The sequence below is a fragment of the Dermacentor albipictus genome, chromosome 6, assembly GCF_038994185.2.
Source record: "Dermacentor albipictus isolate Rhodes 1998 colony chromosome 6, USDA_Dalb.pri_finalv2, whole genome shotgun sequence".
Taxonomy (NCBI): Eukaryota; Metazoa; Arthropoda; class Arachnida; order Ixodida; family Ixodidae; genus Dermacentor; species Dermacentor albipictus.
The window spans coordinates 11,062,127-11,077,709 of record NC_091826.1 but is presented as its reverse complement, the minus strand read 5'-3'; the positions used below and the strand labels follow the sequence as shown (position 1 = coordinate 11,077,709).

At 46.9% G+C, this 15,583-nt stretch overlaps 1 protein-coding gene across 3 annotated transcripts in view; it reads right to left on the bottom strand.

Annotated features, from left to right (window-relative positions):
* The window catches only part of eya (eya transcriptional coactivator and phosphatase 2), a 117,537-nt gene that overhangs the window by 80,303 nt on the left and 21,651 nt on the right, over window positions 1–15,583 (bottom strand). For all 3 annotated transcript variants that reach the window (XM_070539889.1, XM_065446975.2, XM_070539890.1), the window contains exons 2-6: window positions 9,082–9,152; window positions 3,742–3,994; window positions 2,451–2,653; window positions 1,833–1,942; window positions 725–874 (exon numbers count right to left, since the gene is read on the bottom strand). In XM_070539889.1, coding sequence (XP_070395990.1) covers window positions 725–874; window positions 1,833–1,942; window positions 2,451–2,653; window positions 3,742–3,994; window positions 9,082–9,152 — 787 coding nt within the window. The remainder of the gene's footprint in view (window positions 1–724; window positions 875–1,832; window positions 1,943–2,450; window positions 2,654–3,741; window positions 3,995–9,081; window positions 9,153–15,583) is intronic.

Genomic DNA, 15,583 nt, shown 5'->3' with positions numbered 1-15,583 from the left:
TAAGTCGCATTTATGAAATAGAATATATGAGCCGAGGGTTCGTGCGTCAGAAAGAAAATAAATAAATGGTAAAAAGAAGACGGGTGCATGGTGGCGACGCTACCTTGAAATAGCCGCACCATGCAGCTCCACCATTACCGTGACGCCGAAAACTTCAACAACGTCCTTTCTGAACTCTGAAAAATGTTACGCACTGTTAGAGTGTGAGCAGAGGCAGGACCTTCCTGCAGTAGCTACACTCAGCTCTTGGTGCCCCGTCGCGAGCTGAAGACTGATAACCGCGCTGTATTAAGAGATGCGCGGACGTCAAGCGACCGTCAATGACGAGCATTTATGTGCGTCAGGAAAGCACGTTTCTGTGAAAGCTGATGCTTACACGTGGATGGGAAGTTATGCTGCACATCTCCAGCGAAACGCTAAATAAGATACACGATCACACATGCAGGATGATAGTATTTCTTCGTTTGTCGTGTTAAAGCTACGCAGCGCAACTTGGCACCCATCATCAATAACCAATTAGAGTACGCGCAACTTTGAATTTATGCTTCTATAGACTGCTCTCTGCAGAGTCAATAGGCACCACAAGAAACAGACGACACAGGCACTGTATGCATGCGTCGACTGTCATCTGCATCGTTCGCGGCGTGTTCCGCACTGCACACGGCACGGCTTCGAGCTTGCCGAGTGGCAGAACGCCTGTAAGCGGCAGGAGGTGTCACCGTACCGTAGGCGTAATGTCCTTGGGCCGCCTGTGCCGCAGGACTCTGGGTGCCGTTGGAGGTGGCGAACCCGCCAGCGCCGTACAGGTAAGACTGGGCCAGGTTCGACTTTCCTTGGCCGGCCGATGCGTTCGCCGACGAGCCTTGTCGGGAGCCTGCGAGTCGCTTACATCAGAAGGCGGCTACTTCATGCGCTGCACGGCAGCAATCTGGCGAAACTCCAGCTGTGCTATAGGTAAGTACCATTGTGTCTCGGGCTTAGGTAGTATTACCCTGTGCGGTGCACGTGTCTGTTCCCCTTGGTCGAACGAAGACATCAGAGAAATTAGGCTGCCACACACCAAGAGAAAAAGAGCTAGATTATTGCTGTATAGTGGTCTCACGTGGACGTTGGGATGAAAGAAAGGTTGTGCGAAAAAAAAACGATAAAAAACATATGAACCGACTTTTTGTAGAAACATACCCCTGTTTCAGCAGGGCCTTGTCCTTATTGGTGTAGTCGGTAGTGAGCACAGAGAATATGGTTTCCGAACGAATTTTTATACGGTCCCTTTCCCATGTTCTTGCGCATCTTGCATAGTCGGTTCTTGTCACTATAATACGACTCGTGTACCAAAAAATAAAACGCAAGAGCGTCAGTTTGAGTGGGTAGCTACGCCTACGTTCGTACATGCCCATCGACATTCTGGACCAGGAGCTATCGCGAATAACCTTGACCCCATAACCCTGACCCTGACCCCGTAGTCCATGTTGCATTAGGAAGAGTCATGTTTCTATGGGCTGTACAACAAATAAACGAAAGCCAGTCTGAGAGCGGGGAATTCACTTATTTCCCACTTGTGCTTTCGAGCGAGCTGAATTTATTATCAGCGCATGACGCCTTCTTCGGATTTCATGCGAAAATGCGCAACACGTGGTAAACACACATGGTAGCGCCAAAGACCTATAACGAGACGCGCTATCGCGCTCAGTATGAGCGACAACGCGAAAGCGTGCGGGAAAAGCGGCCGCGCGTTGTAGCTCATATACTGAGTGCGCGATATACACGCTTTACGTGGAACACAGTGAGAGAAGTGCGGACAACAACCGCGCAGGAGGAAAACCGGTACCGACCGTATGAGGAGAGGACGTCAGAGCTGTAGGCCTGTGCAGACTGGGTGCCGTATAGACTCGACGCCGGCATCGAGTAGGAACCACTGTTCAGCTGGCTGTACGCCTGCATGCTGTGATGAAAGACAGAGGTGTTGAGGAGTTGAGGGCAGCATGTGTCCAAGGTGCACCGTTACAAGCGTTGGCTTTGGACGTACAAAATACGCAGAGCGGTCGCGAACAAAAGCCAAGATAGGGACGCGGCAGCAAGGGCAGTCAGTCTCGCTAAACACAAACTATAGAGCATTGCGTAAAGTACACGCTTATTACGTATAATTACCAGCCTACATTTAAGGTGCAGATTTCCGCGTTTTCTTTGAACCTACGAATTACGTGCTACGTTCAACAACTACCTCGGCCGCCACTTACTATTTGCTTTTCCTCGTTACATAGAAGTGAAAGAGAAATAACTACTGGGTGGGTAAACGCACCTCTCCTTTTGTTTATTACAAGTAAATATGTGTACCCTTTTGCTCAGAAAATAGCTATTTGTTTAGAGCCCAGTGTGAATTGAAGTTACGCTTAGGAAAAAAAAAAAAGACAGTTGCGAGCTGCCTCGGTCACTGAATAGCAACGCCTAACCTGGTGTAATACGGCGCGTAAGCGGCGCAATCCAGGGCCGAAGCCGCGGCTGGGCTGTTCTTGGAAGGCAGCGGGTCGGCGTCCGTAGGAGACACGGCTCCCAGTCGCCCGGCTCCGCAGTGCAGCCTCTCGCCCAGGGAGCCGTCGGTGGCGTACGGTGCGGCCACGGGACCCAACGCCGAGTCCGCGTATTCCGCAGACCCCTGTGGTGCAGGCACCGCCCAAGCGGGAAGCAGAACACTGCCTAAGTCCTGAAGGAAAGTCTACAGTTTGCGAAACTTATTTTGAATGGAGGCTAAGATGTAAGCAAGCGCTTCAGGTGCGACTGTGTGCGAGTGCCTTCTTATTGTGTGCCCCTTGAATTCTGTACTATTTCTCATTAGTAACTTGTTCTACCTACCCCTCTGTGATGTTCGTTAATACTAACTGTAACCAACTATAACCTAACCTTGTACAACCAACAGGTAAGAATACATCCTGCGTTCCATGCAATTTTACAATACGAATTATGCCATGAATTACCCTTAACCCTCCCCATCCTTTCCTTGCTTGGTTGCTCTTTTGATGCGGAAAAGATTGCCATCGCAGGCAGCACATTGAGAAACAGACTGGGTACACAACTCAAGGCGCATGAACGAAAATCGTCATGGGTCTTCGCTCGCCAATTTCATAGGTTCATCCATCTCATCACCTGCATATTAATTCATGCCCCCTGTACTCATCGTCACTCCTCATGGCCATATTTATCTCCCCTTACCGTTCCATTCATTATCATTGAGGACCTTAACCCAAAATGTGTACGAGTAGGGTTGAAGATTAAGATGGAGAAAACAAAGGCATTGTTCAATAGCCTGGCAAATCCAGTCAGTTTCTAGAATCTGTGCATGGGGTACGTTAACCTACGTCGATTGCTCACAGGAGATATTGGTCATGAAAAGGAAATTTACAAAAGAACAAAAATGGGTTGGAGTGCATAGGGCAGGCATTACCAAATACTGACTGGTAGTTTAGCACTGTCGCTGAAGAGAAAGGTGTACAATTATTGCATTATACTGCTGCTAACATATGAGGCAGAAACATGGAGGGTAACAAAGAAGCTCGGGAACAAGTTAACGACTGCGCAAAGAGCGATAGAACGATAATATTAGCCTTAACGTTAACAGGCTAGTGGAGTGTACCTCTCAACAGTTTCCTCTCTCTCTGTCTTTTTTTTCTGCCTTCCGTAGCACTGCACAGAACTGACATGGCGTGGGGAAGAACGGACGGCATGCAGCAGAAGTCCCCCACTGACCTGGTGCAGTTTTCCAAGGGCGTCCTGGTTCGGGGCGCTGCAGAGATTCCAGGCAGTGGTCGGGTATGGCTCGGTCGGCTGCTGAGCCTGAGCTTGCTGCTGACTGGGCGGTGGAGGCGGCTGCTGGGGAAGGGAGCCGAGACCATTCACCACTCCCCCTAGAGCGTCGTCGGCGCCCACAGGCGAGTCCGGGCCCGAGTTGTCCGAGCCAGCGCTCGAGCCGTTCTCGGCGGGGCTGCTCTGGCTGTCCTGGCTGCGGTAAAGGCGGCAACAAATTGTGTGCGCTGCATCTGCGACGTCGTCCTGTCATCACTGCGCATTGTTCAATCACCAAAGGTAAGCTACAACGAAGATCCGCAGCACCAGTTGTGTATCTTCAGTGGCTACAGCTCCTCTTGCCCCTTTTCCCTTTCCCCAGTGTAGGGTAGCCAACCGGGCTTAGTCCTGGTTAACTTCCCTACCTTTCCTTTATCATTTGCTCTCTCTCTCTCTCTCTCTCTCTCTCTTCAGCCAAATGTCTCTATGAGTAGGTTACAACTAAGTGTATCTGACACGGCGTGCCAGGCAAACTAGTGGTGGCGCCCGACAGCAAAGAGAGACAGGTAGTGCTTATTTAACCACTTGACCGATGAAACATTAAAGTCTTGGAACATGGTTATTGTATATACGAATGTTATAGCGCTACTCTTCCTCCGCGTGCATACACGAATGCGTCCACTGAATGCCTTCGTTATAAGGAAAGCCACAAGTACACATAAAGTTTTCTGAAAAGCATCCACAATTTAGCTTGCTCTTCAAGCTGTTCGCTCGCTCGCTCGTTCGTTCGTTCGTTCGTTCGCTCGTTCATTCGTTCGTTCGTTCGTTCCTTCCTTCCTTCCTTCCTTCCTTCCTTCCTTCCTTCCTTCCTTCCTTCCTTCCTTCCTTCCTTCGTGCGTTCGCCCGAGAAACACAATAGTACGGCGAGTAGAAATATACAGGAAGGGGCTACAACGTACATGAAAAAAATAAATTGAAACATAAAACAAGATAGATTGATTGTGAAGAGGGAGAGGCACTATATTCTGCAACCTTTTACGGAGCACGGCTCAGAGCCAAACAAGTGTAGCTTACTTCAACCGCCTAAAGAAGATAACCTTCCAACCTGCTTAAAAGATAATCCTTTCTAAATATTTGCTTCCAATGAGCGATAGCTCCGAGAAAAAAAAATGAAATCATGTTTGCGTTCCTCGGCTCGTGCGAGGAATTAATCAACGCCCTACATCTCATTCTCGACCTCAGATTCCGTCTCAGACTCCGTCTCAAGAGTACTCACCGTACTTTTGAACACGACCGTTTAAGACCGCGGGCCCACACCGTGTACTGAGGTTGAAACATAGGCTATATATATATATATATATATATATGTATATATATCGTCGGCACTACGTGTAGCAGCCGTGTCGCATCCGCCATACCAGTTGAAAATAAGAGCGCCTCAAACGCGACCGTGTAGCTCGCAAACGCATTGCGCATGCCATCACACATGCTAATTTCGGTTATGTTGAAGTCGTATAACAAACATGTGTTAAGCAGATGCCGGAAGAAGCTGGAATCCAAGCACTAAGGGAGAGCGCGATGGTAAAGTTAAGCGAGGGGTAAAAGGAGGGGACATATACAGACGCAGATTTATTAGGATGTCCTGAAACATTAGTCATCTGATATAGCGAGGCTGCTCAGAAACAAATGCGGTTTCTTCCCAGATGCATCCGACATTCTTCTATGTTATGAAAGTTGTTCATGCTGTAAACATTACCGAGAACAGGTTCGTAGGGCCAATTATACAACAGTGTCGCAGCACAGCTTTCTAAATCTGGAGCATGCTATCTCTCCTTTTAATCAGACGTCTGGTTTCGCAGGTTCTCCGCACGGTGGGCAGGCGCATACTTCTCTGTTAAACAACTTTAATCAAAGAACATGGATGAGGATGAGCTGTGGCGCATTTTCTTGCGAACATGAGGACCGTCTTATGGATGTCGCACGCATTTGATGACTCGAGATCACACAGTAGGCTGGTACGAAGTACGACACACACATACACACACACACACACACACACACACACACACACACACACAAAAAAAAAAACGCGCGCGCGCGCACACACACACACGCGCGCACACACGCGCACGCACGCACGCACACGCATATATATATATATATATATATATATATATATATATATATATATATATATATATATATATATATATATATATATATATATATATATATATATATATATTAGTGCGTCGAATGCATTATACTTGTGCACCGGCAGTGACATGCAACGCTTGGCATCACTGATCACATTGAACACGTGAGCACAAACATACTCAGTATTCTATGCAATTCAACTTGCGTCGAGTATTCGAATTTGATTCGATTTGCAAAGCCACAAAAAAAAAAGAGACCAACACAAGAAGGACGACCAGCACAAGCTCTCACTTGGAACTAGTTCTTCATTGTTCACGGTACGTCAACATATGCACCATTGTCAATCAGACATGCGCAGTTGCCTTTGTAAATCGATAGTGTAGATTTAAGAAGTGTGCTGACTAAATCAAATTCACTTTTTCCTAGTCTAACTGTTTACGCGTATATATAAATTGCTGTGAAGCTCTTTGCCGCACATTGTCCGTGGCGTATTTCTTCTATTTGTTAGTGCTCGTTCTTCCTTTCTCATTTCCTGTTATGTACAGGCAAAATCAAAAAGTCGGTTGCCGGGGCTGCGGAACAGTCTAAATCAGTCAAGTTTAGCTTGTAGTCGTTAAGGGAGTTAAACACTATGTTGGTTCGTGCACAAGTACACGCATCACATTTGAAATTCATGCTGGCGCCCAGGTTCCAAAATATTCTGCTTTTTCTCAGATCTCGCATTCCGTGAGCTTTTGACCCTGCCTGTACATTCCAAATGTTTACTACGGGAACATTCCTGATAAAGTATTTAACGATATGCATCACAGCGATATTTCATTTCATTTCATTTTATTTGTGCCCATTTACAAGCAAATGGAGGGGGGCCAAGGTAAAAGCTGCTTATTGGCAGCTTGAGTGGTCCCTGGCCCCCTTTACATATTGGCAGAACGGTGGCAAAGAACACTTTCAGAAATGAAAAAAATAAAGAACAGTGGGTTACATCAAAATAAATTACATTTCTTTCATTGAATGCATATGGGTTTACGGAATCATGGCGATTTAAATGGTAGTTTTCACCAGACAGATGAGCTCCGATAGTGTCAAGGCATGGATGTCAATGCCGGCTTCTAGGTAAGAATTTATTAGCCGGCCTGGCATTGTCCGCAAAGTCACTTTTTGTTTGGCCTTTTCATGTGTGTTGCTTTCGGTTAGTAACTGAAGCAGTACGAAAAGTTTGACTACGTAGGAGCCCGCTATGCCAAAGTCGTAGGTGTAAAAAAAAAAAGAAGAAAAAGAAAGCTAAACGAGAGTGCAATATAAGAAGAAAAATGGAAATAATCGAAAGCGTTCAGAATCGCTTAGACTTAAAGGAGCACCGTATACGCACACTCCACAAATAAGCTAGGAACATGACACAACGTTGTTAATCTGTGCAAATCATGCGTATTTCAGAGTTGGCGCATGACCTGCGACACGCATGAGTAGCATTTACTGAGTAGTTGAGGAGTCCGGGGCAAAGCGCATGGAAAGTCACTGACGCGGAAAAGTCATCGTGCACTGTGTCCGTGGCCTGCACGGCGCGTAAGTTGGATTTCGTTTGACCGCATGGAATGCGATTTCAAAAGAAGCTGACGGCGCTTTCCGTTGTTCTTAGCACGCTGTGTCGCTAAGAGCGGGACTTGTGTTCCCGGACTCCGGTCGACAGATGGTCGGGGATCACTCTCCCCTCTCGGTTCACGCGGTGCGTCACGGCGACCCCCTCGCAACGCTGGGCGTGTTTGCTTTGGAGATCGCGCGTCGCACGGGCGTCTTCGGAAGCCGCCCGCTGAGACCGCTAATCAAGCCTACCTCGAGCCCCCCCCCCCCCCCCCCCCCCTTCCGCAACCTCGGTCACCGCGACTCGCGCCGCATTTTCGCGGCCCTCCCCGACGCCGGTGGAGGCTTATCTTCATTCACGCGAACCGAGCCGTATGCGCCTCATCTGATGCGCCAACAATTTATCACCGGCTTTAAACCGTGGCTGCTTATATATATAATCGGCGACCGCTTAGAGTGTGAGCGAGTTTCAGATGGAGGAGCGAAGAGGAACCTATTTCGAGGCTCATTTCTATTTATTTAGTTCTCGGGCCAAATGAAATGTGTCGCCAGCCCGAGTCCTTCAGTTCGCAATTTAGCACAGGGGCCGGATGACCTGTTTTGCCTATAGATCAGCAGTCAGAACAAAAGTAGAAGAAGCGAGTAAATAAAAAAGTAAGCACCAAAATAAAGCGACGGAGGATATCTTTGTCCCGAAAAGAAGCCGGTCAGCCCCAGAACAAGATAAGAGAGCTGACAAAAGTTGCGGAAAAAAAGAAGTCAACTGCGGGCACCGAAAATACGCCACACGCTGTTTCGTTTCCAGCTGCGCTGGGCTGTCAACGACTGCAGCGACGGCCGTGTGCCGAGGAGCAACCTTCGCAGCGATTCTATCTTCCTCCACTCTTTTTCTGTTTCTTTCTTTCTTCCCGAAACGACCGACTTGTCGGCAATGTTTACTTAACGCTTAAGGTCACTTGCGCAGTTGTTTGGTCTAGCAAATTTCTCGGTCTACAGCTCAAGGACGCTATGCGATAATTTCATTTATCCTTTCACTCCACTTCTCCCTTTATAACGCAGTTATTTAGAGCAAACCGTGACCTCCAAGTTTACGCAGAGCCAAAAGCCTTTGGTCAGGACTAAAACACTGCTATAATGCAGCACCAAGTGCTGATGAAGTGCTGCAAGTGCGAAAGAATCACCCTTATACTCGGTCTTAACATATGATGTCTAAAATATGATCTTAAAATATGTCTTCAACATGCTGTCAATTGAACACGCTGGTGTATTGCGGGGAAATTCAACAGATTGTCGAAGGTGCACCTTTAAAGAATGCAGGGCATGCAAATGGAGTAAACGTAATCAAATTTGATGCAGTGAATGCCGAGCGGCACGATTTATCTGTTCCTGTAAATTTGTTTAGTAGTTCCTGAGTAAACTATTCTCTTAATAATTAGCCCCAGTGACCAAATTTATGTCGCCACACACACAGGTGAGAACGCGAATCGCTCACCGCCACACTTTCCACAAATGCGTTTCGCGTAACCGACCAACAGATCGCACGACAACCGCGCAAGGCGATCCGCTCACCTCGACTCTTGCAGAGCATGCTGGCCTCCGACGGCGAGGTCCGAATCACTGTCCTGCCGTCTGCGTTTCGCCTGAAACAAAATTAAAACAAAACTAAGTCCACCGTATATGTTATTAGGTTTTGCGCATTACAGTCACTCAGTTTCACTAAAGCCGCGGTCACATGCTTCTGAAGCGTGGGAAGCGCGTGCATTATTACTGCAGTTCCAGAAGTCTATAAACCCCAGTGACTGACTGCAGCTCCAGTGTAGCCTACATCTCTCGAAGAAGCGACAACCTTAGTGCTCTATGTCTATCTCTCTCTCCTTTGTTTCATTCTTTTAATCTTCTAACCTATCTCCCCTGCTAAGTATACTAAACCGAACGCGCGTCTCGTCGATCTGCCGCCTGCTTTTCATTCACTTTTCTCTCTATCTCGACTATTGTGCCGAAACCATCGACGATGATTGTCAATGTAACCGAATAGCCGAACGTCTCAAGAAAGGTGTTTCAGTAATTAAAGGGATGATGCGCTAAAACCCGCATGCTTGTTCTAGTGAAGATATTCAGCTGTCGTTTGTTGTTTCGTTGCACAATTCCGTAGACAAAACAGAGGACTCGTCATAAGCGTGTTGTCTCCAGTGGCGCGAGAGCCGGCGTGGAAGGCGACCGTCATGCTCCTCTCCTACCGCCGCTACAGGGGAGAGAAGGCGGCCAGGGGAGAGGTGGTCTGTACTTCCCGAGCGCTACACCACAATCCTCCAGACACCGCAAAGCTGTCCCGCGACGGCACCCTAGTCTCGAAGAGCTGCGATAGCTGGCGCGCCCCTCAATCGCGGTTGCGCAAGGGCAGGTGCTCTTTACATGGACCCCAGGAAAACGGACGGAAGAGTGAAAGAAAAAACTATTATCTTAAAATTATTTCAGCTAGCGACGACACATAGATACAGTACCAGGTACTGTGCACTGTCACGGCCGCTCGATCAAAAAACACGCACATGTGCGTTTTGATCAAGCAGCCGTGGTACTGTGCACGTAGCTGTGCTCTCGGAAATGCGCGGGGTCGACGTTGTGCAGTACGTTGCCATCTCGACTAACAGTAAGACATTACAAAGGGCTATAGTCACGCTGAAGAAACCAAGCACTGCGATATAATCCTAAGCAACCTCGATCGTAGTTTCGGCAAACTATATGTGGCCTCTGCCTTGTTTTTCATTCAGGGTTATTGAAGACGACGTGAAAGAGAAGCCCCGGTGACGCACCTCTTTGACGCACGATACTTTTGTATCTCTAATAAATACGTGTAAAGGCAAAGAATCAGATCCGACAGGCTGCGCCCGGCGACACAGTGCATATATGGTGAGCACTCAAAGGACTCTCTCTCTCTAGGAATGCCAATCAGCTGGCTCAGGAGATTAACCGCCTGACGCTTTAATGCAATAGTAATTATACAGATGTTCGAGGCAGGTTCGCGCCGTCGGCGCCGTCGTGCTGTAATGGTATCCAAGCACACTCGCGGCTCGCGCGTGCAGGATTAGGAGGTCTCCAGAGAGGCGCAGTCTTGACTGCAAAAACGACAAAGCCAAGCGGACACACCGTCCCGCTCCGCACAATCGGCTATGCCCCAGCCAGCTATATGGGGCAGCCTCATGACGATCGCTGCTGGCACGAGCGTTGTGTGCGCGCACGCACAATAGGCGTTCTCGCTGAGCAGCTGTGTTTGTATATAACACGCCATCGCGCATGCTCGTCTGGTCTCAAGGGCCAGTAAAGGGTCCAGCTAAATCTGTATAACCTTTCCTTCTCTTCCTTTTTTTTTTTTTGACGCTGTTAGGCGCCGACAGTTCACTTTCGGTCTCACCTTTTCGACCATCGAGGTGTGACTCCTGCAGCCCCACTGGTGGCGCTTGCAATCACGCCATTGATCTGAGGCGCCTGTTAGCGCAATGCTAAAACATTGTCATCGGTTTCGATGCTTCGCCTTCGGCTGAAACTGACATCATTTTTTTTTTCATCACTGACGAAAGTTTACAATCCCACATGACGTGCTGAGACCGGTTACCTACTTGAAATGTGGGATGGTCCAGTTTGGACCCCGCAGTTTTGTAATAATATTAGTAGAAAGAAATCTGTAGCGGTAGTTGTTCGCACAACTTGGGTACTACATGTAATCCGTGAGTTTTTGTGCTGTTTTTGCCCGGAATCGTTGAGGAAGCACATTGCACCTACGACTATTCCGCGCTGTGGTTGAACGGGTGATGTTAAAGAAAATGGAGGCGATGTCGTCAGCGGTCGCTTCTGGCTTTTGCAGTTGGCGAAAACGTAGGCTTCACGGTTGGTTTCCATCACTATGTTGTTTCATTACTTTCTGATGGACTCACCTGCTTTCACTTCTTATCGTGGTTCATTTCTTAAAGTGCTTCACTTGTTATCGCACGTCGTAACAGAGGAATAGTCGGCATCTCCACGAGGCGCCAATATTTCGTCACGTACATTTAATAACAGTTATAAAAATCTTTATTTCATTTTATCTTATCTTTAGTAAAGGCAGAAATTAGGCTAGTTGTATAATGTTTAATTAAGCGCATTACAACGTGTATTATTATTATTATTATTATTATTATTATTATTATTATTATTATTATTATTATTATTATTAACTAACATCCATATCCTACAGAGCATTCAAGGCCAAGCTCTTCGAACATGTCTGGGGCTACCTCGATATGCTTCAACCGTGGCAACAATTGCCACCGCGAGAGACCACCCAATAAGGACCTATATAGATATCGACGCACTCCGGGCGCATGTTCGCCATATATCCAGAGTCCCTGACCACCATCTCGCTCGCTTTCCTGAGAAAAGACCCAAGGCAGCGTTCCCCAGGTCAATTGCGGCTAACCGGCACTCTTTGTCTTTGAGGCACTCACCCGCAACAAGAACGCCATCCCCTATGTGGTGCTTGAAGAAGCCTCCTGTGTACCTTGCTGTTCCAGGAATAGTGAAGAAAGCTAGCATTGGATCTTCTGCATTGTTCATACGCTAACCGAATTCATGTTTACACGGATGGTTCCGTCTCGGAAAATTCTACGGGCGCCGTTGTTCTACCATCTCAACCGGTCGTCATCAAGTTTAAGACTTCACACGTAACGACATCTGCAGGTTCCGAACTGGCCGCTCTTCGCGCTGCTGTCGAATACATTGAAAAAGAACCGCCCAACAAATGGGCAATATTTTGTGACTCGAAAGCAGCCCTCAAGAGGTTGCGAAGTTTACGACGCGGCAATTATGAACAGCTGGCGTCACAAATCAACGAAACCTGTCATTGCGCTTCTGAACGAGGACATGATATCATATTTCAGTGGCTGCCGGGACATTGTGGCACCGTTGGTAATCACCTCGCCGATGACGCTGCCCGACGTGCCCAGGCTGGCTCACCGACACTCCTTATACCTTTATCCAGAGTCGACGCTGCAAGAGAGCTTCGCAGTCTTGCTCGTACCATCACGTTAGGTTGCTGGCATACACCACAGAACTCTAAGTCTCGTTTATACAGCCTCGAACCATCACTGAAAATTAAATTACCAGCGAACCTTCCACGACGTGACGCAACACTGCTGTGTCGGCTGTGGGTAGGAGAGGCATTCACCAACTCCTACAGCTATCGTATTGGAATGGCGGATTCACTAATGTGCGCTAAGTACAAGTGTGAAGAGACCATCAGTCACCTTCTGTGCCACTGTTCTCGCTTCGATAATCAACGTGAGACTCTCCAGTGTGCCTTAGACTGGATGACAGGCCATTTACGGAAGCGAAGTTCTTGGGAGCCTGGCCTCCAGTTCAAAAGCCCAGAAAGCAGTCCGAGCGCTTTTTCGCTACCTGAGGGCAACAGACTTGAGTGCCCGACTATAGACATCCTACACCTAAGTTCTCTCTCTCTCTCTCTTTCACTCCCCATTCCCCTCCCCACCTGTAGGGTAGCAAACTGGACTCAGTCTGGTTAACCTCTCTGCCTTTCCTTCTCTCTCTCTCTCTCTCTCTCTCTCGCTCTATATATATATATATATATATATATATATATATATATATATATATATATATATATATATATATATATATATATATATATATATATATATATATATATATATATTATTGCTACGTTTCTCACTTGTGAACAGTACGTAACAAGTTTTTAAGAAATTTCTTTAAAAGTTTTGCTTCAAGTTCACAATCACGCAACTTCGGTACAAAACGAGGCGTGCGAATTCTACAAGAGAGAGTGAGAGAGAGAGGGATATAAGGAAGGCAGGGATGTTAACCAGTCAATAGTCTTGTTGGTTACCCTACGCTGGGGGAATGGACAATGGGAAGACAGAGAAGACAGAGAGTGTAGATACGTGCACGGACAGTACTTGACTCAAAGCCGTTCGTGCAAACCAGACGGTCTGAAAAAGCACAAAGTGCCTTCACTGCCTTCTCAGCCGATGATCGATGGGGACGCTGCTCTAGTAGTGTCTGTTCACTCAGAGGACGATCATCCAATTTCCTCAGACAAAGATTGTCTTTGTGCTTGAAATTGAGGACAGTGACACAATAAGTTCTCAATGTTCTCCTCGCATCCGCAAACATCAAATGCAGGACCATCAGCCATTCCAGTTCTACAAAATCCACAGAACAGAACGCATTAAGCAAACGAAGCTAGCAAATCTTACCTAGTTCCGAAACATTGTGCTATCTTGTGAATATAGGATTCTCTAAACTCACAAGCAAAGTAACAATTTTTAGTAAAGCGTAAAAAAAAACACGTTTATTTCGCAGATAAACACGACAGAAGAGGACCGCACCCTTTCTCTCTTCCGTCCATGTCACTTCTCTAATGTAGATTTGCGCCACGTGGAGCGCGACAATCGTGTTTGCGGTAAGTGCGCTGCAGACGTCCCGCTCAAAAGCACGTTTTGCAGCCGTTTCTAGTTACAGAAAAAGAGAAGGAATTCATCAACCGGAAATTAGGCAACGGTAGAGGTATGCGCCATCCTGTACAGCCATGGCGTCACAGAGGGCGAACTTCACGCGCGTTCTTTGATGAGTCAGTTTGAAAACAACTCGTGCAACAGCGCTACGCCACCGCGAGCCCACAACGCTTCACTTCTCGCTTTGCACACGGACGGGCAGTGTGTCTGGAGGCAGGCAATTGAGCCACGAGGACACGAGGCTCAGTGCGCTTCGTGTGATTATACGCTTTATTTTCTGTATAGTGCATTTAAGCTATAAGCTATAACCTACATAAAATGCACACTAAAAGGGGCATTAAAGGGACAGTGATAATGTATTTCTTCATAGCTGCCTTCTCGTAAATCTTGCGGTGATGGATTTATATATTGAAAGACGATTAATGACTGTGGAAGTTCTATTCCTTTCCATATAACTTTTTTCTAATTTCGCGTCAAAATTTCAGGACCGGTATGACTGTGTGGCATCACGGATTTCAAAGTGCTATTTTCGTATTTGGGAGGTTATGGCGGTCAGTAAAATCTCTTGACACTTGCTGCGTTCAGTTATCTTTTCTTTTTTTCTTTTCTTTAAATGCAATGCTATCAATAACATCCGAATACATTGTTCCCGATAGAAGTTTAACTGGGCCCGTGCGTACGCCATCAAAATACATCACGTCACAGCGAGCTGGCGTGGGAACTTCAAGGTGGCGTCGCTACCCGTCTTTCCTTCTTGCTTCTTTTCTGGCTTTCCAAGCCTCTCCTCCTATGGCAAGATTGTTTTCTTTGATAACGTAGCAGAGTAATTGACATATACAACTCAAGTTAACTTTCTATATACTGCCACTTTAAGAATAAGCACCAAGGGAAGCTACTTTATTCAATTATACACGTATAGAATACGAAATACCTCATTCTCACCATCCTTCACTTGCGGGCACACCTTGTATTTCTTTTGCCCAAAAAAAGAGAACTTGCACTCTCCCAAAACTAAGATTTGGTGAGCCCGAAATTACGCAATAATGGAAGACGGCATTGCGACAACAGCTTGAGATTTCCGCACAATCTCTCCGTGACGCTATAGCAGTGGCGACGTCTTATAGTAAATGTTGAACACTTTTTTTTAATACAGACTGAATACATTGTGTTCGAAAGTGACAATAGCGCAATATAACAAATTTAGGAGCTGTTCCAGCGCAAGAACATCCTCAATACGCGAAAACACAGTCAGAATGTCGGTGTTACGGGAATGTTAATTGTCTCCAGCGCCGTGTACAGTCTCGGCACCGTTGGTTTTCAATTTATTCAGCTAACCACCAGATATTCTTTCCACGGTGAGAAGTACGAACGCATGGAGCATGCACCAGTCTAAATTAGTTGGCTGTTCTCCTTCCTATTCGTTCGGTAGGCGCACGTGACTGAAATGATGTCATGACGTAACCACATCATATATTTGAATGAAATGTGTTGCTTTTAAAAGTTAATTTCAGACTGTAAGGACTGCTTGAAGCCTAGCTTTGACTTTAAAG